The following is a 20,810-nucleotide window of genomic DNA, read 5'->3' as shown; positions in this document are numbered from 1 at the left end:
AAAAGAAAATACCTTATTTTGCTGAAAAAGAAAGTATCTTTTCTATAACATGAAAGGAAATTACTCATTTTGTTGAGTGAAAGAAAATACTCTTTTTGTTGAAACAAAAGAAAATACTTTTTCTATATCATAAAAAGTACTATTTTTTTGTTAAAATGAAAAAAATACTTTTTATATCATGTAAAGGAAATACTCATTTGTTGAAATGATAAAAAAAATCTATCTATGACATAAAAAAGCAAGTACAATTAATAATTTTTTTATTTAGGGTGGGGTGAGGTGCAGGGTAGGTAGGTGGGGGTTGGTAAGGATGAGGAATATGGTGGAAAAAGTTGAAAAAGTATTTTGGAAAATGTTTTCCCTTCTTTTGATAAGGAAAATATTTCTCCAATTGAAGAAAAATGAGTTGATGAAAAAAATATTTTCCAAAACATTTAAGCCAACCAAACATGGAAAAATATAAAAATATTTTCCTTCATACCAAACGCACCCTAAAAGCAATATGTACAATTAAAGTTCTTTTCATACCGATAGTCACATTGGTAGAATTGAAACAAATTGAGTACCCAAGGCTATGGCCTCGTAACCAATGAAATTGACGTAAAACCACGAGGTCATGTTCAAATTCAACGGGGGGGGGGGGGGGTAAAAAATACTAGGTGATTTTCCCCCCTTCTTATACTTTGATGGACAGAATTATCCAGTATTTTGTGCTGATGGAAAGTAGTAGATACTAACAGAATAGCCAAGTGCGCCCAAACTGGCTCGGACGCCATGTTAATGAGTCGATTGTACTTCTATACGTGAATTAAGTTAAGTCTTTTTCTTTTGTTCCTTTTTTTTGTGGGGGGGGGGGGGTTAAGAGAGAGAGAGCGCAACCAATTACATTATTTGCTAAATTTACTAACCAAAATAAATTACATAAGGCGCAGTTATCGCTTTCGAAGTTCATCCCGTCTTGCAGTTATTTAAGGTTTCGTTCAGCTCACACTTAGGGGTGTGCATTTGGATCGGGTATCCGAAATCCGAATTGATCCGCTCAATTTCGGATTTCGGATATTTGGATCGGATTCGGATTTGATTTATTAAAATTTTGAATTTTTGGATTGGATTCGAATTTGTATTGTTTGAACCCGATCCGATCCGAAATCCGAATTTATTAGGGGAAGTGTAAATACTAATTTTACTTTTTAGGGTTAGATCTTATTTCATTCTCGTTCTTTTCTCACAGTCATATCTCAGAGACTCAGACTTTGACTCTCAGAGAGACAGAGACTACTGTTTCACGCCACAAGCTGCTCCTGCTCGTCGCTTCCTCTATCTCTTCTTTGTGTTCCGGCGACCAACGACCGCACTGGTAAGACACTACGACTCACTCCTTCTCTCTCTCTCTCTCTTTCTCCCCCTTTCTTAGAGCTTAAAGGAAGTGTTTGTTCTCTTTTATTTCTTGGATAAAATTGATGAAATAAATTGAGGGTTTCACTCTTGATTTTCTTAAACAAAAATATACCATACTATAATGGGGCACACATCATTTCCTTCGTGATGTACCCAGGCCAACGCTAGTTGAGATGACGTCTTGTTATGCTCAAGATTCTCAGCTTGAAATCTTGGTATATGCTGCAAAATCAATATATATATATCAAATTCAATATGTAGTTAGTTTCTTTTGAAATAAAAACTAACTAGAAAGAGAGAATTGGCTTTGATTGGTCAAGGCAGAACTTAGCGATTATAGCTAACACCAGATTTAAAGCTCAAATTTCTGCGTTCTTAATATATAAATCTTCTGCAGAAGTTAAAAAAAAAAAAAAAGACAGCTCGGTACGCTCCTGTAGCTATACTACTATTTTGAATCTGATTTTACTTTTAATTTTTTGTTTTGTTTCGTAAATGGAAGATGAGGTAGAGATGGTGAATGAAGTTCAAGCTCTTGTAAAATGTGGTGAAAGTGGTGCTTAAGCCTTCAGTTCCTACTGTTATTATAGGCGTAAGCCTTCTAATAAACTGAACCAAGTTGTTGCATTAGGCTTAAGCCTTCTAATAAACTTAACCAAGCTGCTGCATTAAGCCTTCTCTATTGTATTGTTTTGTCCTGCCACCAAGCAGTCAAGCTGCTGCATTAGGCTATGTTCTGATGAACATTGAAAACAGCTTGTATAGGCTGCATATAGGCTGCTGCATATAGGTTGTCCAGCTTAACATGATACACATTTACTGATTCTCTCATTTTTGACAAGTGCAGTGTTGCAGAACTTGAAAGCGTGCCAGGAATCAGGACGGAGTGCGATGGCCATAGAAGTTGGAACTTGGAACTCTTTTGTGTAATCTATTAAGGAATTCTGGTTGAGGATTTCAGTTCATTAGTGATTAGACATCTATTTGGGATTTTAGTTAATTTTGTTTTGTTATGAAGAATGAAGATTGTGTTTTGTTTATGGACGCCTGTGAATTTCTTTGAAAGACGCCTATGATGAACTGGTGCTTACCACATGCAACTGAATTTTCTCAAAAATTTGCATGCTTTGTTTGTCTTTCTCACTATAGTCTTTGGATTTGCATTTTATAAGCTAATCTAATCTTATAATCCAGTCATGTACATGCCATTTCTTTCATTTTCTTGTTGGAGAATTTTTTTATCACCCCGAATGATCTGACAGTGATTGGATTCTCAAATTGCTTTTGTGACAATACTATACTATTAATAACATATTTATTAACTGGAACGAAGCCAAAAGTAAAATCTTGAGGTACTGTAATTTATAATCATTTGTTTGCTATTTTTGTTCTTTTACTCTCAGGAATAAGTAACTAGATATGATAATTTAACAATGCTCCTCGTATTTGTTCTACTTATTTATTTGTAGGGTGCTATTTGTTTCATGCCCTTGTTTGATTTCTCCTCCTCTGTATCAAGATGTTTGGATTAAATGCTATTGTATTATGTAACATCCATATACAGTTATACACATTCCTTTCCCGCTTTCGATTGACCTCATCCGATATAAAAGAACTGGAATGTGTATATGGATGCAAAAAAGAATAAAAGAAAAGGTCCTTAATAATACGTACAATTCGATCCGAAAATCCGATCACCAAACCGATTCGAACTTTAAAAATTCGATCCAATCCGATATAATTCGAATCGGATTCGGATTGCAATTTGTGGAATCCGAAATCCGAAATAAGCTAAATCCGATCCGATCCATATACAACCCTAGCTCACAGTTCAAGAACTTGTACTAGAAAAGAAAATTTATTTGAGTTCATAGATACTAAAAAGATTAGTTGAGGTAAAATTATGCGCAAGTCTTACATGCTTACTAACAGAAAGAGTATAAACTCGTCGACTTGGTTTCATTATTATGAAAAATATTGTCAAATCATTTAAAAAAACGTAAACAATCACTACTAATCTCCTCACTTTATGTCCAGAGAGTATTAACATTTTCACCAACATTTCATCTAAGTCCTCGCTTGTTTGAACAATGGCCTGGGGCAAATAGCATCCTTGGTCCAAACAAATTATAGTAATTTCTTCGAACTTATACCCAAAGTCACATTGAACAGAAATTATAAAAATGCATGATAATACTTAAAGAGAAATTCAAAAAGATGTTAACATAGCTAGTTTGGTTAATTTTAGTTCAAAATTTGAGACAATATCAAGCAAAGCATGCATTGCCGGCTTTTAAATTTAATACCAAATCGGTACAAATCAACCAAATCAATATCCATCCGAGTGTGCGTTAGATTTGTCTGGTTTATCCAGCTAGCTTACAACACCCCTACTGCTAAGGGTCACAACTGTCAAATGTGCAAAAGTGGGAAATCAAGCCAGATGAATAGATTATAGACGCCTAGTTATTGGATCAACTGGTTGGCCCAATATCAACTTTTCCAAGAAGTTTCTATATGGCACAAAATCCACGGAGTCGTTCACACGAATAACCACACCAGAGTATAGCAACAACCACAGAAACACGCTTAAAGGGGATAATCTCCTAACAGTAGTACCTAAAGATCTCAACAAATAGACATTTCTCTCGTGGGGCAATCAGGAAGAACATTTGATTGGAAATAAGAATGGTAACAAGAAAACTGAAATCTGAACTCCTTATACTAATGATAAGTAGCAAGTATCCATACAAAATTTAAGCCTTCAAAGGCAAACAGCTTTTAGTAGAGAAGTCTTAACGTCACTCCTCTTCTCAGTCTTAAACATAATTACTTTCATAATCTAGAAGAGACAATAAACTCAAGAAACACCTGCTCACATTCCTGTAAATGCTTTCTTGCCACCACCAGCAGAACCAGCTGGAATCACCTTTAACACATTAAACCTCACAGTCTTGGACAAAGGCCTATCAAGTTGAAAGATATAATTAGGAATAGCAGATAAAAAGTTGAAACAGTACAATGTCTAAAGGAAAAGGCAACTATGTCTTGACCTGCACTGTCCAATGATAACATGATCTCCCTCTTTCACACGGAAGCAAGGTGATATGTGAGCTGGGATATTTGAATGCCTCTTCTCATATCTGTATAGTACTTCATGTTAAATTAAAATACATAAAACAAGTTGAGCAGCCATTAACTTAGAAGTGACAAGGACTTGCCTCTGGTACTTCTTGACATAATGCAGGTAGTTCCGACGAACAATGATGGTTCTGTTCATCTTGGCACTATGGCATGTACCAGCAAGGATACGACCTCTGATTGAAACATTTCCAGTAAATGGACATTTCTTGTCAATGTAAGTACCTAAAATACAAGATATGCAACAACTAAATTAGATCAAATAAGAAGGTCAAGCAAAATCAATAACCAGGTATAAAATCACAAGTCTGCTGCTCCAATAAAGGTTGAAATTATCAATTACTTAAGTATCTAAACGCGAGCATTATAAATAAGGAGTGTCTTGTACATAAAGTAGAATGCTGTTGTCCAGTGTGCTATTTCATCCAATCATAAAATCATAAACTTGCCCAAGTCCAACAGAAACAAAAAATTGGAATTGGAAGGATGTTATTCTTTTAATTGCAGCTATCCCTCTCATACTCTGCATAAGAGCTCCTAAGAACTTTTCCATGTAAAAAAGGGAGGATCCAGAATTGGGTAAAAGCAAATTTACAAACTGAAGCTGTAACAGCGCTCAGTAATAGACCAGCATCACAATATGTTGATGTTGTAGGAGAAAACAAAGCAAATAACTAGCCTAAAAACCTAGAAATAACTTCATTTTTCCTTAATTTACGAACATAAATGGATATTAAGGTAAGATATCCACATAATCATTGAAGAAATGTACAGTGATGCAACAGAAGCAGCAATTTTCATTGACGACTTTCACAAGGATAGCTGGGTTTAAAGTCATTGCTGACACCCTCAGAGAACCATGTAAAATACAAGATCTTTTTTGGACTGTGAACCAAGCCCCTCTTGATATAAGCACATTAGCTTATATTATCCTACCGGTTACTTTATAATAAATTTGCAAATAGATTATCAAGGCCAGAAGAACCATTAAGCCAACAATATACAAAGGCACAACTAACTTTCCCCGATTACCAGCAATAAGCACCCTAACATACAGTCCCTCACAATTTTCATTACACAGGATAATATTCCTACTTATGCACTAAATTTCACTCATTCACCAGAACACATCTTTCCACCTCCTCACATTGCATCATCTATTGCACTATACCCTTAGCTGAGCAGCCATTAGTAATGAATATCATTTCTGAAAATACAGATCACAACATTCCCAACTACATTGCATGTAACTGAGGACATTTTAAGAACAAGCAAACGAAAGATGCATCAGAAGCATTTCCATAATAAAAAATAAAGCCAAACGGATTCAATAACCGAAAATGGACACCTCTAATTTGCATAGCAATTTTAAGATCAACTACTTAATTTTGTACTTGTTCACATTACAAGGAACTAGATCTGCGATTAAACGAAATAAAAAGTATACGGACCTTCAGTAGCCTCACGAGGAGTCTTGAACCCTAGACCAATGCTCTTGAAGTAGCGGTTACCTCCCTTCCCTGGTCTCTTCCCCTTCCCTGTCTTCTTCGAGCTGCATAATCACACAAATAAGACAAAGCTTAGCCTTAAAGTTTTCTAAAACAGAACATAAAACAGAAAACGAAGATTTATCAGACTGAATCTCACCTAAGAAAAACACCTGGCTGCTTCAAGAACGCCTTCTCCGTCTGCAACAATACAAAAATAGCAAACCACTCAGATTTCTGGGTAACATAGTGATGACCTAACGAACTTCTTTATAGAGAGTGATTGTGAGAGAGAAGTACCTGTTCGGCCATGGCTGTGGAGTTGAAAGAGCTGAAAGCTTAACTGGAACGAGGGGAGTGGCTCGGCAGCAAAAACCCTAGGCGGAGATTAGATTGGATTGAATTGTGAGCTACTAAAGCCTTTATAGTTTATACTACTGAATACTGATACCCTAGCCATGACATTCACTTAGCCCGTGATATTGATTTATCAGCCCAACTTAATAATCCTAGCCCAAACCCGCTTTCTACTTCTTCTCCTTTTTTTGGAAAAATAATAAATAAATAATATATATTATATATAAAAAATATACAAATTTTATATACTTTCGTGGCTATTGGATGTAATTAGTTTCGGCAAAGATTACTTTTAGCGCTTCTTTTTCTTTTCTCATAATAAATACACTTTTGTTGTTTTTTAAAAGAATTTTTTGGTTGTCCGAAGAGGACCAAAAAACATACGCATTTAATTGTTTCCAGTTTAATTTTTTTTTAAATAACACCAAATTGTTTTTTAATTCAAAAAACCGCCCTAGTCTTTTCTTCAAATCCAATCGTCAATTAATTGTTCTGGGTTTAAAAACTCGACGGAAATCCTTAATAGGCACAGTGTCTGGTTCTACTGGGGCAGAATAGACAACAAATGGATGGACAGAGAAAATTTAATTTAACTAATGAAAAACAAATAAAGCAATCTACCATTGGAGAAACAGGAATAGCTAATTAATAACTTTAGATCTAAAACATCCCCTAATAAATGTAGTCGTCTAAAATTGTAACATAGCTCCAATCTGACCATTACAATGTCCTCTTTTCTTTCTTTTCCTTATCTTGATAACTCATTTCAAGTATTATCAGAACATGATTAGCGCCATTACTAATATTAACCACAGTTTTCCGTAGTCTCTTATATAACCTTAAAGCTTTTAATAGTCTCTCTTCTTTCTATGAATTTTACATACGTCTCACCTCTCATTACTCGTTCATGACTATTTCATGCAACACACTCTTATAGCCCGTTTGGCCGCAAAAATCAACTTATTCTGAGAAGTGTTTTTTTTCAAAGATACTTTTCTCAAAAGTCATTTTGGTGAGAAGCAATTTGTGTTTGACTAATTAATTTGAAAAACACTTCTGAACAACAATTAGTGTTTGGCCAAGCTTTAAAAAACTGCTTCTAAGTGTATTTTTCTCAAAAATGCTTCTCAAAAAAGTACTTTTGGAGAGAAACTACTTTTTTCTGCTTCTCCTCAAAAGCACTTTTTTTACTTCCAAAAGCTTGCCAAACATCTCAATTTTTGGCCAAAAGTGCTTTTGGCCAAACACGCTATTAGTTCTATACTACGTGAAAAATCAGTAATATCTGATAAATCCCATGTAAGATACAGAAAATAGATCCAAAAGGAAAAAAGAAATATAAGCGCTTCTATTTTCTGTTTAGGAAAACATCAAACAAGCATACATTTAATTTCGCATGATATACGGAAGCCTGATTGAACAAATTATAGAGTAGAAACAAAAGACATACTAGAAAAAGTCTCCATCTTTGTCACAAGCATGAGTCTTTGTTTAAATATTGTTGTATATAACTGGGGTAAAGGTGATCATCACAGCTGCCAATAGCGCCCGCCCGCCCACCCACCCTCACCCCAACTCTCCGTTGCCTCACAAATTCAGGATCATTGTCCCTTCTTCAACCTCTTCTACATTTGTTTGAAGAATATCATAATAGATCTTTAAAAATGAGAACTATAACTTAGTTGTCCATGCAAGGACCTTCTTACTTGCTATATGATCATACACTTAATCATATACTTCCTTGATATCCAGGATGAAGAGCCAAAAATGCAGAAACTTAAATGGAGGACCAACAAGGCAATACTATAGAATCTGGAAAGTGTTCACTACAACAGCTGTGCTGCCAAAGCAGCGCTCAGATCTTGTTATACAGATCGAAACATCAAAAAGAAGGCTGCAATGCATTATCATGGCTGGAACCGTTGGATGAACTGGGACCTTGAAATCATTCTCGCTGCATCATAAAGCAGTAATATTATTTTTTGGACAGGTGAACATGCAATGTGATATAACTAATCAGCCTGTAACACTAAAGGTAGTTAAACACATTTCAAACCAACAAAAGATTTTGTTCATGTTGTTTACTGTAACCCCAACAAGTATTCATAGAATGACCAAGCAAACAAAACACTTGTATATTAAAAATATTCAGATCTACCAAGTAAACCATTAATCAACACTGTTTTCCCAGTATGATAAACCCTCCACCCCCTTCTAAAAAAAACCCCTCCAATCAGGGAGTGTCCTATCCCACTTTGCTCACCGGAGCAACTTCACTTGCCTTAACGATAAATCACCATCTCACCACCCATCATTACTACGTGTTAATGTAGAGCCAAAGTTGGATTACATCCTGAAGGTTTTGCAATCCAAAAGAACAGCTAATCTAGTTAGAAATATCTTAAACTAACACTTCTTGGTCAAATAGAAAGAAACCTGATACTACTTTCAGCTCTATTTCGAACAGGCTAATAAAATTACACGCGTTAAGATTGTGTCCAGAACCTGTCAATTTACTCTGAAACCAAATTTTCTAATATACAGATTTGACCAAAAAAACACATTTCATTCTTCCTGACTTCTAGTGAAGAAGAGTCGGCATATTAGTTCCTTCCCATTCCCCAAAAGACAATCAGGCAAATGACTTTAACCTTTAGCAAAGTTTTGGGTCACCAACGTTTGTATGCTTAGGTAGTTCATGTGACATTGATTATCAGCAATCCGCCTCATATTTTTGAACCTAAAAAATAAAAATCCTCTCAATCATGACATACCATATCTGCTCCTACTCTCACTCTATCCTGCCCCAACCCTTCATCCCTCTACTTCTTTTCTTTTTTGTATATTATCTGCCCAGCAGGAGGACTGCGGCATAGCTTTGCAGCTTAACTTTCTCTTTGGCAGTTATTCGAAGTATACGATAAGGAGAAAAGGGCACTTACCTTTTGACGCTTTGAACTTGGTGGCAATGAAAGATTGTGGCACCTGTCTGAAGAACTTGCTTGCTCCATGTTTTCTTGATCCTGTGACAAGGCAAAACATTTTTAGATAGAGAGTTCTGGTAAGTATTTCTGTTTCACAAGTGATGGCCTTCAAGAATCTATCGAGTCTTCTTTTTCAGAAAAATAAGCTGTTGTGTCTCTTTCAAACCTACTATGACCATAAATTCGTCTACTAAACAAGATGTCTAGGGGCTGAAAATACCTGCATTGAACCATGGTCACTTCTATCCTCGTCAAGATTTGGTCTATCACTAGATGAATTATCAGTTCCTGCAGATTCAGAGATAATCGGCATGATATGACGAAGTATATTTGACAAAATAACTCCTTCCTCGCCTGCTGCCATGGCCGTAGCCTGAGAATTACCAATGTCTTCAGCAGCCACACTACCTCCAGTGGCAGAATTGTTACCTCCAATGACATTCTCAGGATGTGGATTTTCTCCAGTGAAAAATGACCTATAAATTTGGTCAATTCTACTTTGGAACTGTGTGGAGAACTCGTCACTGCTTGATAGTTCACTAAATGAGCCAAAATTACCTGAAAACCGTTATCCCAAACAAAAATGAGTCTTTTTTTTTTTTGAGAAAAAACAAAAATGAGTCTTTGTGTGTGCGTGTGTGTGTTTTGGGGTTCTTTTTTGCATGAATATGAATACTCAAAATATATCAACAGCAACCTCAGAAATTATACCAGACCAAGCAATCAGAAAACCAAAAGCCATAATACCCACATGGCATTTATGCCTTCCTCTATTCATAAACTACAGACACAAACTAACACCCCGACCAGAATCAACCTTCCATACTTAAAAGATCATCTGCCTGACAATTCAAATGGGAGAGTATAACAGCTAAGAACAATATTGATACAAGCATAACTACTCAACGATACAGGTTTTATGAAATTTGATTTGAGATATAGTGGAAGAGACAGGACATGTACTCAAATCAAATGCCAGTGACAGTGGAAAGCAACAAAGATAAAGATCTAATTCTTTACTGGACATACTCATCGCCACTTTATCATAAAAAATGGTGGATGTAATGTGCCGCCAAACAGTAAGAGATCACTCAAATAGTACTCCATAAACCCTGTAACGACTCGACCATTTTCAGCCTAATGTTTAGAAACCTGACAGAAGAAATCTTAAAGGGCCAAATTCCTGCTGAGAGGAAAAAGACGACATTATTGCATGGTTAGTTAATTACCTTCAGCACCAGCAAATCCACTAGTTTGCCGTTCCCCAGCAGAATCAGGATTAGGCGGTTGTTCAGCCTCAACTTCATGTGAATTATTTACGGCAGATGCTTGAGCAGCTGCAGAATTATTAGAATTCCTGGAGCTGATATGTTGAACTCTTGCTAAAACTGGATAAAATAATCCCATGGAACCTCGAGATGAATCAGAAGCTGAATGCCCAACAGAAGCTGGAACTGTAGTAACGACTGTCCTGATAGGAACCACCCGCACTCCAGACTCCATGGCAGAAGAGCTTCTAGCGCCTCCATTGGTCTCTTGATCAGGATTTCCACCATTAGAAGCTGCAGGAGTAGCTTGAACTGGACGCTGTGAACCAGCAGGCTCTCTTCGATTAAGAGTTGAAGGCGTAAATGAACCTAATGGTACAAGTGAGTGAGTAACAAGTAGAAGATAAGCATGAACAAGTGGATCTAGCGCCTGAATCTAAAAAGGTTCACGTCCATCCTAAAGGGTGCCATCAATGCAAACAAGAATGAGAAAAAACCTGTTCGTATTCTGATGTCAATATTCCTAGGAGTAAAACCAGAACCAATAGATGGTCCAGAAAGTCCACCGTCATTTTGTACAGTTCCAACAGGAATGGCACCAAAATTTGCACCCGGCTGGAAAGGTAGTGGCTGCACATCATCAAACATAATGAACTTGAGCGTCCACATCAATGGGCTTTGATAAATAACGTATATCTCAGACAAGTAAAACACCTGAACCATAATAGGATTAGGGCCAGCAGTAGACACAAAAACAGCAGGTCCAGCATTCACCACAGCATCATCCTAAGTTCATTGTTCCTTTGTCAGCACGATTTACATTCTTGCCAGCATAAAGACAAGCAAATCTAGGATATAATATTAATACTACCCTCATCCAAATTGAATTTAAACCTACCGCTGTTTGACCCATTCGCAATGTCATTGTTGTCCGACCAAGCTCAAGCAGCAAAGCACCTAATTTTTGGAATAGATCTCCAGTTCTTAAAGCATGCGATTGAATTCTCAATCTTTGTGTTGGTTCTGTGATATTTGCTTGATTCTCTAGCAGCTTCGAAAATTGCTGCAGTAAAGTGCAGAGCAGGAAATACCATAAAATTAATTGTCACATGGAACAACATTCTGCTTCATGCTGAATAGTACCTCCAGCTACAACTGTGTAGACATACTAATATATTCCTTTTCCTTAGCATCCAGGGAAGACCAAATCCATAAAGAATTGTCATTAAGTGCAGTTATGATATAAGAGCAGTTCTGCTACAAATTCAGATATCTAACTCTACAGATCATTCAAGTCATGTAAAATAATTGTCGTAAGTTGAAGCTTGATGGGTACAAAAGAAGAGATTAACAGTGATTGGTACTTCCACATAACCAAAATACCAATTTTAAGTTCTTTTTTTAAAAGTCTTTGAAAGTTGTAAAAAGGAGGAAAAACAATATTATACTTCATTTTGCTTCAGTTGAATGAGAAAGCTACAGAGTCAGAAAAGAAAAGACAAGCATTGGCCAAACAGAACCTTGATGGTAGTCCCTTAAGAGACAGCACAATCCAGAACTTCTCTTTTTCAGCTTTCTTTTTTGGTTTGATGGATAAATCCTTTTTTTTCAATAACTTTTTTTTAGAAGTAGAATATTAGTACTATTAAAGAAACTAAATAGGTAATCATAAAACAACCATAAACTTTGAGTCCTATCGCGTTTAGTAACAATAAAGTTAACTTTTAATGATTCACGCAAAACTAGTAGAATGCATTTGGCTCCAAGGTTTCTACAGCACTACTTCTTCAATCACTTACTGCTAGCTCATTATCATCATTCCCAAAAAGCTAGTGATGTAAGTAGCTCATAGGAAGCTTCATAACTTATCCCTCTCCTGTATAAAAGGGAAGTAACTCTCCCTCAACTGGTTTCAAGAAGTCTATCCTCGAACTGCGGGTTAGCTTCAAGAGGATAATAAGTAGAACAAATCCCCAGAAACTTTTTTTATATAAAAGAGGAAGGCTTAAACAGAATTTGCTAAAAGTTAAAGCACATACCAACAAGCACTCTGCAGCTTGTTCAGTGAGTAATCGTTGCATCGAGAGCATCACCTCTCCCAAGGATGCAGGCGTTGGAAGGCCTCTCTGTCTAGTGGTATGTGAGGGTGCATTAGAATCTGGTCTATCAGCTCCACAGATCCCAGCAGTTAGTGCAATGTCACTTTGTCTCCTTGCTGCCAACAGTAGACTACACATATAAGAACAGTTTTTACCTCTCATCCCTCTCCAGGGAGGGCTGTCAGTGGCAAAGAAGAGAAAGGGGCTTTTACCATTTGCTCTGAACTCTTCAGTCAAATTAGTCAAATACTGTGTTAAAGTTGTCAGAGAATCGGGAATAACCTGCAAAAAACACAGATAAATGAGCCGTAAAGGAGAATAGCTGGAACAAGTGCCAACAATGATCTACCACTGAAATGATACTGGAGATGGAGAACATGTTGCTTTGTACATCAAACAAAGAGAATGCCTGAAAGCATTTGATGGAAAAGTTACCGGCGGTTGCAGAGCTTCCACTGGGAAACCTGTTGCACGTGCAGAAGCGCCAATACCGGAACCAGATTGATTGGTTGTACTAGCATGTTCAGTCGGCAGTTGGTCAGAATTTCTCATATTTCCCATACTAGCTGCACCAAGACCCTACAGATGAGACAGCATGGATGTCCACAAGTTACAAAACAATTAATCAAGTCCTGCAATCAACTCCTCCTTCCCCTCCCCCTCCCCCCCCCCCCTCCCCCGCCCAACCCACAATGAAATGAGTGTGCATGTGGATGCAAGTGCAAGCTAACACTAGTAAGCCCTAAATAAAGAACATATTGAAACAGCACCTAACTGTAAATAGTAAACAGAGCTACTACAATAAGTTGAAGTTCCTAGAGAATCAGACATGTCATATGCAGTCACTAATATCACTCAGCAGTCAGCACTGTGTTTTTAAAAGCAAAAGGCCGGAAAAAGAAAACGACAAGGTCCATGAAGCTTGGAGCAAAAAGCGAGAAGTCAATCACACCTTCTTTAAAATTAAGTTCACAATTTATGGAAATTAAAAAAAATACCAAACATCTATGAATTTAGTACAATTAAAGTTAAATTGCTACCAACTTTTTTGAAAATTACCACTAAACTACCTAATTTCAGCATCCGATATATAATTGCTAATATTAATCCACTCCTCAAAGTTAAGATTCAAAGAAGCAATCAATTCTCATTGGGATCACTTTGTGCACCATTTTTTTAAGCGCAAACTTCTCTAAAGCGCATGGTTTCACCCATGAAACAATAACCCCCTCGCTTTGCATCGCTTCAAGCAATGAAGCAATGGCTTTCATAAACTAAATCTCAGGCTTAGCCAATAAACTTTGTTTTGCCAAGCTATCCATTTAGGTAACTTGATATATTCCTCGAGGCCCGGAAATGTACTAAACTAGCTGTGTCAAATGGGTAACTTGTGCTAAATTTGGACAGATTGAATAGGTTTAGTCAATAAATGGGCTGGGTCATAGCATGGCCTATGTTTACTTGGTCAAGATGGGCAGGAAAATTTACTTATCTATTCTACTATACAAGCAGAAACTCCAACACAAAGCATTGGTGAACTTTATTTACTCTTAGTAAGTGCGTACCAAGTAAGGCTAAAATATTTTTTAATGAAGATGTAGGGTAAAATTGTGCTTACAGTTAATATTTAAAACTTTATTATTTCCTTGTATTCATTATTTAACCTTATAAAGTAATAAAATTTTCATTATTTTGAATGGTGACATCAGAAATGCATAATATCTACTTTCTAAGTTTTCAGAAACTACCATATTTGTCAAATAGTTAAAATTAATTTTAATACTTCATTACTTCCCTGTATTTATTATTTGACTTTCTCAATTAATAAAAGAACATTATTTCCTCGAACGGTGACATTATAAACGAAGTAAATCTCCTTTTTGTAGTTTTCGAAAACTACCATCTTTTTTGATACATTCATACACTAATTAAATGAATCTTCTTACAGAAATAGAACAAAAATTCAAGAGCTTCTAGCCAAAAAAGATTGATAAGATACACTCGAGAACCAATTTCATTATGAGCCCAAACCATGTGATTGAATAAATCCTCCTGCCGGATCTCCTTCTCCCTCTCCTTCTTCAAACTTTGTATGTATACGCACTTTGTATGAGAAAGAAAGGAAAACATAGTGGTTGTATAACAAGATACTAGGCATATTGCACATTTATCACTTTCAAATTTTTGAAAACGAATTTATCTTCATCGACTTATTTCATATCAAGGTTCATGCGTAATAAGGCGTGAGGTTTACTCTTCCTTTTTGCCGCCCCTGGAACTAATGTCAATAGTTTACTCAATTACTTCTTCGGAATGTTAAAAAAAAAAAAGATTACTACGTGATTTTTTGAATATGCCTATATCTCTCTCTTTTCCTTCAATGATTTGATTCTTTCAGTAGATACCGAGATTCAGATTGGAAATAAAAGATCTAGTAATTCAAACTATAAGACATAGGAGTAATTCAAACTGTCAGAACAAACAGACATAGCAAATAAATGGAATAGATGGTATGTCGAGGGTATGTCACATATATCAAGATAAAATTGGAAGAATGATATATAGATCCATATCAACTGCAACCTCTATCTTCATTTTGTTCCGTTTTTTTTTTTTTTTTTTTTGGGGGGGGGGGGGGCAGCTTTGTAGCTGCAATTTAACTTCGAAAGGAAGAATGACAATTTGACCATTTGACCATTTACCCATCTGAGTTTTGATACATTCTATTTTTCTCTTTCTCCAATAGAAAGAAAGGAAGGTCAATTTTCTTGTAGAGTCGTATGCACAAAAGATGCATGTACGGTTCTTGAATCAGATTTTTCAAAAAGTTACTACTAATTCTAAAAATTTTATTATTTCTTTGTGTTCAGTATTTGTCTTTTTTAATTAAACAAAAAAATTCTCCTTAAAAATGTTGTATATATCTTTCATTATGTTATCTTTTTTGATTTAGTAATAAATAACACAAAACACACATACAACTTACGTGGAAAAAGAATAGGTGGTAAATATGGCTAAATAATGGGTCATAACCAAACCCGCCCAACTGAAAACAAATGCAAATAAATACTCTTAATTAGCACTCCAAATTTATTAAAAAAAAGTTTTTTCCACCTACAAACCAAACCCTAAATTATTTCAATTTCATTTGACAAGTTTTGTCACGGGTCAATTTGCGCTATAGGTAGTTCAAACTGACCCAAACTCGTAGATGAACTTGTTTGGGTTATGCCCAAATTGACATGTCAACGAATATATACCCGACTCAACCCTCCCAAGTTTGGAAAACTTTTGCGAGTATATTTTCACGGGCTAAATGGCACCTTTTGGAAAATCATGCCTTTTGAAACAAAATGCATGTACGTCTTCAAAATATAGAAATAGGGCTTGTTCAGAAGAAAAATGATTGCAGCCTTTTAGAGCACATGAAAGTTTAACTAGGGTTAAAATGCAGGATCTCCTTGGAAACATGATGGGTTCTTAGTTTGTGCTGAGCAAAGCTTTTAGAATGAAAAAAGTTTTCACCAAGGATGGAAAATGTCAATTTCCAAGAAGGTCCCAAAGTTTGGAACACACATAAAAAAAACATGTATATCATATGTCGTTTGCAACTTTTAATTTGAAAACCACTATCCATGCACAGGACTCCACCAGCGTAAACCACTAACCTCCCATTCTATCAACAGAAATCATTTACACTTCCATTCCAGTTTACAAGACTACATTGCACGCCACATTTTTTAAAGAAAAATGAATAACTAACTTCCCTTCTTATGGTTATTAAAGTTTTAATGATGTAATGTTAATGTTATATGGCATTCCAAGATTACCACAATTAGTGTTGTAAATCATAGAAATCAATCATGTTAGTTAGTACTTGAAATAAAAGAAAACTCACATTATAATACTCACATTCGGTTTCTTTCATTAAAGGGTTTTTTCTTCAATGAAGGGTAAATATAGAATAGCTTGCTCTATGTATTTGAAACTAGAGGGGAGGAATGAAGAGTAAATTATAGAATAGCTTGCTCTATGTATTTGAAACTAGAGGGGAGGAAGGTCCTTCCTCCCGCGCTTAAGCAAGAAGAAATTATTGCTAATAGAGGTGATTCTATTACATGTATAATATGCATGGAGAGTACAAATGTATTTGATGTCAAAATGAACTTTCTTAAAAAAAATCTATAATTGTCCATTAAAGTACAACCATTCCACATAACTACAACTTAAATATCACAAGCGCATAAAGGCGTCGTCAAGTATTGACCTAATCTCCAAGTACAACAGTACTGCAGCATGCTCATTAATTGCTCCAACATGTGGTATTTTCCTTTTATTGTCATGTGAACACCTTCACAGATTAACATTTCCATTTACCAATACCAACTTCTCTGTTCATCAAGATGAACTGAAAATTTCAATACATCATTCTCCCTCCATCCAAAGTTTATATGACACATTTTCTCAATCTGGAATGTCCTAAAATGTTTGAGATGATCCTTCTTCTTTTTTCCTTTTTTGGTTTTTGGTGTTGTTTAATACAAACCATACTTCCTCTGGAAATTCTGGTTCATTTATGACTAATTCAACTTTAAGATATGATGTCTCCCTTACCACACAAATTTCTTTCACTTTAATATATTTTTACTCTCACTAGCATAATATGCAAGTTATACTTATCTTTAGAAGGTTCTTCACAACAAAACTACCTCATGTAAAATGGGAAAGCCTGAGTAATACAATTCATAGCATCGGCAAATATATTTATGTCAAATTTTGGATAAATTACTTTTAACAATTTTTAAGTCAAACAACCCTCAAAAAGAGCACAAAGTAGGGGTGCCTGGCATCTTTATAAACCACACACCCAAGAAGAGATGAGTGGGTCCACATGCAATTCGTCAACCTTTGACAAAGAAAATTACTAAACATGAAATAAATGTGAAAGTTATTGAACCACCTCCAGCAGTCCTCCACAGAACAGGGGAAAAGTCAAAAATCAGCATAGTAGGATCAAAAGTGAGGCCTGTTGAAACTTACATTGAGATCAATCCCCTCGTTGCCAACGCTTGCAACTCCAAATGACCCAAGCACAGCTGAGATAATCTTATAAATATGAAAGTAGAAATTAATTTGTTTCCTGAAACATAAGGCAAATAGTGTACATACACTGTCACAAGGAAAAAATAAGAAGCATGCCTACCCGATTCAGGTCAGGGAAAGTTCCATCTCCGTGTTCGGATAAGTTGTACGTTCCAACAACTACACCAGGACCCACTCGGTTTCCTTGAATATGCCCAGAACTTGATGCAGAAGCAGTCCCTACAGTTTTCATAAATCTCGAAGGTTATGAAACTCATAAACATGACCGGATCTACATAAAACATCCATCAAAATTTTTATTTTTTCTTCTAGCAGTTCCTACAAGTTTCCATTAATTTTGAAGACTAGAAAGAACTCGCAAACATGATAGGATCTATACAAAGCATTCATCAATTTGTGTATTGTTTCTTCTACCCTTTTTCAACCACCAAGGCTGTTTTTTGGGTCAACTCAACCACCTAGGTTGCAAACAACTGGTTTACTCGAAATGTCTTTGATTTGTTTTATCTGTGATTACTTTCCTCACCAATACTAAGTTTCCAAATATCCAACAATTAAACATTATAACAACAAAGTGAGATCACAAGAGCAGAACCTAAACAACAAGGGAAGTTTGACTTGCTCTAGAACTTCATGTCTACTTCCAAATGAAACATAGTACGGCTCAAACCATAACAAACCTTGAGGATCAGGGGTGCTCTCTGATGAAGGTTGCCTCACAACCAAATGCAAAGTGTGTCCATCTTCTACATCTATTACGTAAATCGATGAAGGAATTCAAGTATCTAAATTGAAGTCCCGGAATCCTAGGATTGGATACAAGTAGTGGTACCCTTGAAGAAGAATGAATAACAAGAAGGATACGGTAAGCTGAAAGGAGCTGATCATCCTTCAACACTTTCCCCCGGCATATGAGCCGTTGTTGTTCTGACAAGACACCAGTAACTGTGGCAATTTGTTCCTTCAGTGCTGGAACTGGAACCTGCATTCAAAGCAAAAAAAAGAAAAAAGAGAAAAAGCAATATCATGAGTATTGAAGCATGTTTGAAAGAGAGAAAAGAGCTACCACTGTCAACTTAATAGAATGATTAGTGTACATGTGATTCTGCTTCAAATCAGACATGAAAATGGAACTGGAGTTCTCATAGATATTACAGGCTCATATGCACTGGAAATGCTTGCTTAAAAGGTTCTATTTCCTAACGAACTATATAAACAAATTACTAATGGAAGGATAGCCCTTCCGTATTTGTTTCTTTCCCTGTTTCTCCCCTTTGACAGGTAAAAGAGCCTTCTTCCTTAAGGCACAGAATACAAAAGGCAAAAGATGTTTACACATTTATCCACTCGTAATGTATATGTCTGCGAGTCCAATGTCTTTATCTTTATTTCAACAGTGGTCTCAGGACATTTAGCATCATCAAACCCACAAATTTTTACGTCCTCAGCACCGTTGTTACCCATCTCAGCAGGTATTTATTGACCCCTGAAACAAAGAAAGTAACATTCAGATGATAAAAAAATATAAATAATGAGAGAGTGAAAAATAAGAACTTCTCACGTTGCTCAAGAGATAACCCAACCTTCATCCAACAAATTAATTACGTCTAACAAAAGCCATCATTACCCAAATGCCTAAAGAACCCTAAATTCGCAGACCCTAAACACTAAAAATTCAGTCTTGACAACTTTTATTACCACCTCACCATAAACACAGGCGCGCACACACAAGAGTACCTATAAAACAAAAACAAAAATCTCAAACCCAGAATAGTAAAAGCTCAGTCTTGACAATTGCTATTACCACCTCACCATAAACGCAGGCGCCCACACAAGAGTGCCTAAACAAAAAAATCTCAAACCCAGAATAGTAAAAGTTCAGTCGTGACAACTGCTATTACCAACACACACACACACACACGGGGAGAGAGAGAGACACGCACAAGAGGACCTAAAAGATTAAAAAAAAATCAAATACAGATAGCAAAAACTCGGGGTTCAATCGTTGCAACTGGTATCACCAGCCTAAAACCCCAAGGCATAAAGTCATAATTCCAACCTTTCACATCTAAATACAACTAAATCTCCATATTTTTCTGGTTTGATCAATCAGAAACAAGCATAAAAAAACCCTAAATTAAAGTGAACAATCCAAAACGATCATAAACAAAACGACTTTCACAAAGAATAATCGGAGATAGAACCTGAAAGATAGCTCGATCGAAAGCGGTCGCGAAGATGATACTACTGTGAGCAATCAGCAGAGAGTTATGTCAAGCTGATGTGGCGCGCGCTCTCTCTCTCTCTCTCTTAGATAAATAGTTAGTGCCTGTTAATATTAGATCTGATTGAGCGATTAGAGCCGTCCGATGCGGCTCCTTTGCCTTTCTTAAATATTTAAGTTATCTGAATTGTAGCTAAATAATCTTAAAATTTACACTTTCTCAGTAAATATAGATAATCATTGTATATTAATTACATGGAAAAAATTAACCATTTCTTTTATTTTTCTTTTTTAATATCATTCTTGTCAGTGTCATTGAATCTAACTCATATTTATGGCAAAACAATCAATGTTGAGACAAAGAATGACTTTTTGGATAAGAACTGTATTACTACTACTTGAACTCTTATTTGGTGTGTTGATATCTCTTAAAAAATATTTCTTTCTTAAAATTTCAGTTTCTAAAACATTATTTTTCAATAATAATTATTTTATAATAATGTAATTGAAATATTATTCTTAATTCAAAACTCATTTTAGTTGGTTATCTAAAAATATAAAAAATTCTTTAGCTAGTGAAATTTTTTTTAACTCCATTTTGATATTTGACATTAACCATATTAAATATCTGAGTTATTTGAATTATATGTAAATAATTTTAAAATTTAAACCTTCTAAATAATTATAGATAGTCGTCAGATATTAATTAAGAAACACTACATGAAAAAGACTAATATTTTCTCAATTCT

The 20,810-nt window shown here is 35.7% G+C and overlaps 2 protein-coding genes across 2 annotated transcripts; both read right to left on the bottom strand.

Annotated features, from left to right (window-relative positions):
• Positions 1–4,102: 4,102 nt before the first annotated feature.
• On the bottom strand, positions 4,103–6,502 carry LOC104236663 (small ribosomal subunit protein uS17-like). The gene is made up of 6 exons (XM_009790677.2): positions 6,327–6,502; positions 6,187–6,227; positions 5,991–6,091; positions 4,620–4,764; positions 4,452–4,541; positions 4,103–4,364 (listed from the first exon to the last, which is right to left on the bottom strand). The coding sequence occupies exons 1-6, from the start codon at positions 6,336–6,338 to the stop codon at positions 4,274–4,276; spliced, it is 480 nt and encodes a 159-aa protein (XP_009788979.1). The 5' UTR covers positions 6,339–6,502; the 3' UTR covers positions 4,103–4,273.
• Positions 6,503–8,028: 1,526 nt separating this feature from the next.
• Positions 8,029–20,132, bottom strand: LOC104236750 (ubiquitin-like domain-containing protein CIP73). Its single transcript, XM_009790779.2, has 16 exons — positions 20,042–20,132; positions 19,173–19,323; positions 18,702–18,819; positions 18,518–18,589; positions 17,938–18,056; positions 17,775–17,840; positions 13,170–13,313; positions 12,947–13,016; positions 12,675–12,850; positions 11,534–11,698; positions 11,350–11,421; positions 11,133–11,265; positions 10,597–11,004; positions 9,588–9,925; positions 9,326–9,406; positions 8,029–8,337 (listed from the first exon to the last, which is right to left on the bottom strand). Exons 2-16 carry the CDS (start codon positions 19,299–19,301, stop codon positions 8,329–8,331), a joined length of 2,100 nt encoding a protein of 699 aa, XP_009789081.1. The 5' UTR covers positions 19,302–19,323; positions 20,042–20,132; the 3' UTR covers positions 8,029–8,328.
• Positions 20,133–20,810: the final 678 nt, after the last annotated feature.

This window comes from Nicotiana sylvestris, chromosome 8, assembly GCF_000393655.2.
Source record: "Nicotiana sylvestris chromosome 8, ASM39365v2, whole genome shotgun sequence".
Taxonomy (NCBI): Eukaryota; Viridiplantae; Streptophyta; class Magnoliopsida; order Solanales; family Solanaceae; genus Nicotiana; species Nicotiana sylvestris.
The sequence above is the reverse complement of the archived record's forward strand: the minus strand, read 5'-3'. Positions and strand labels throughout refer to the sequence as shown.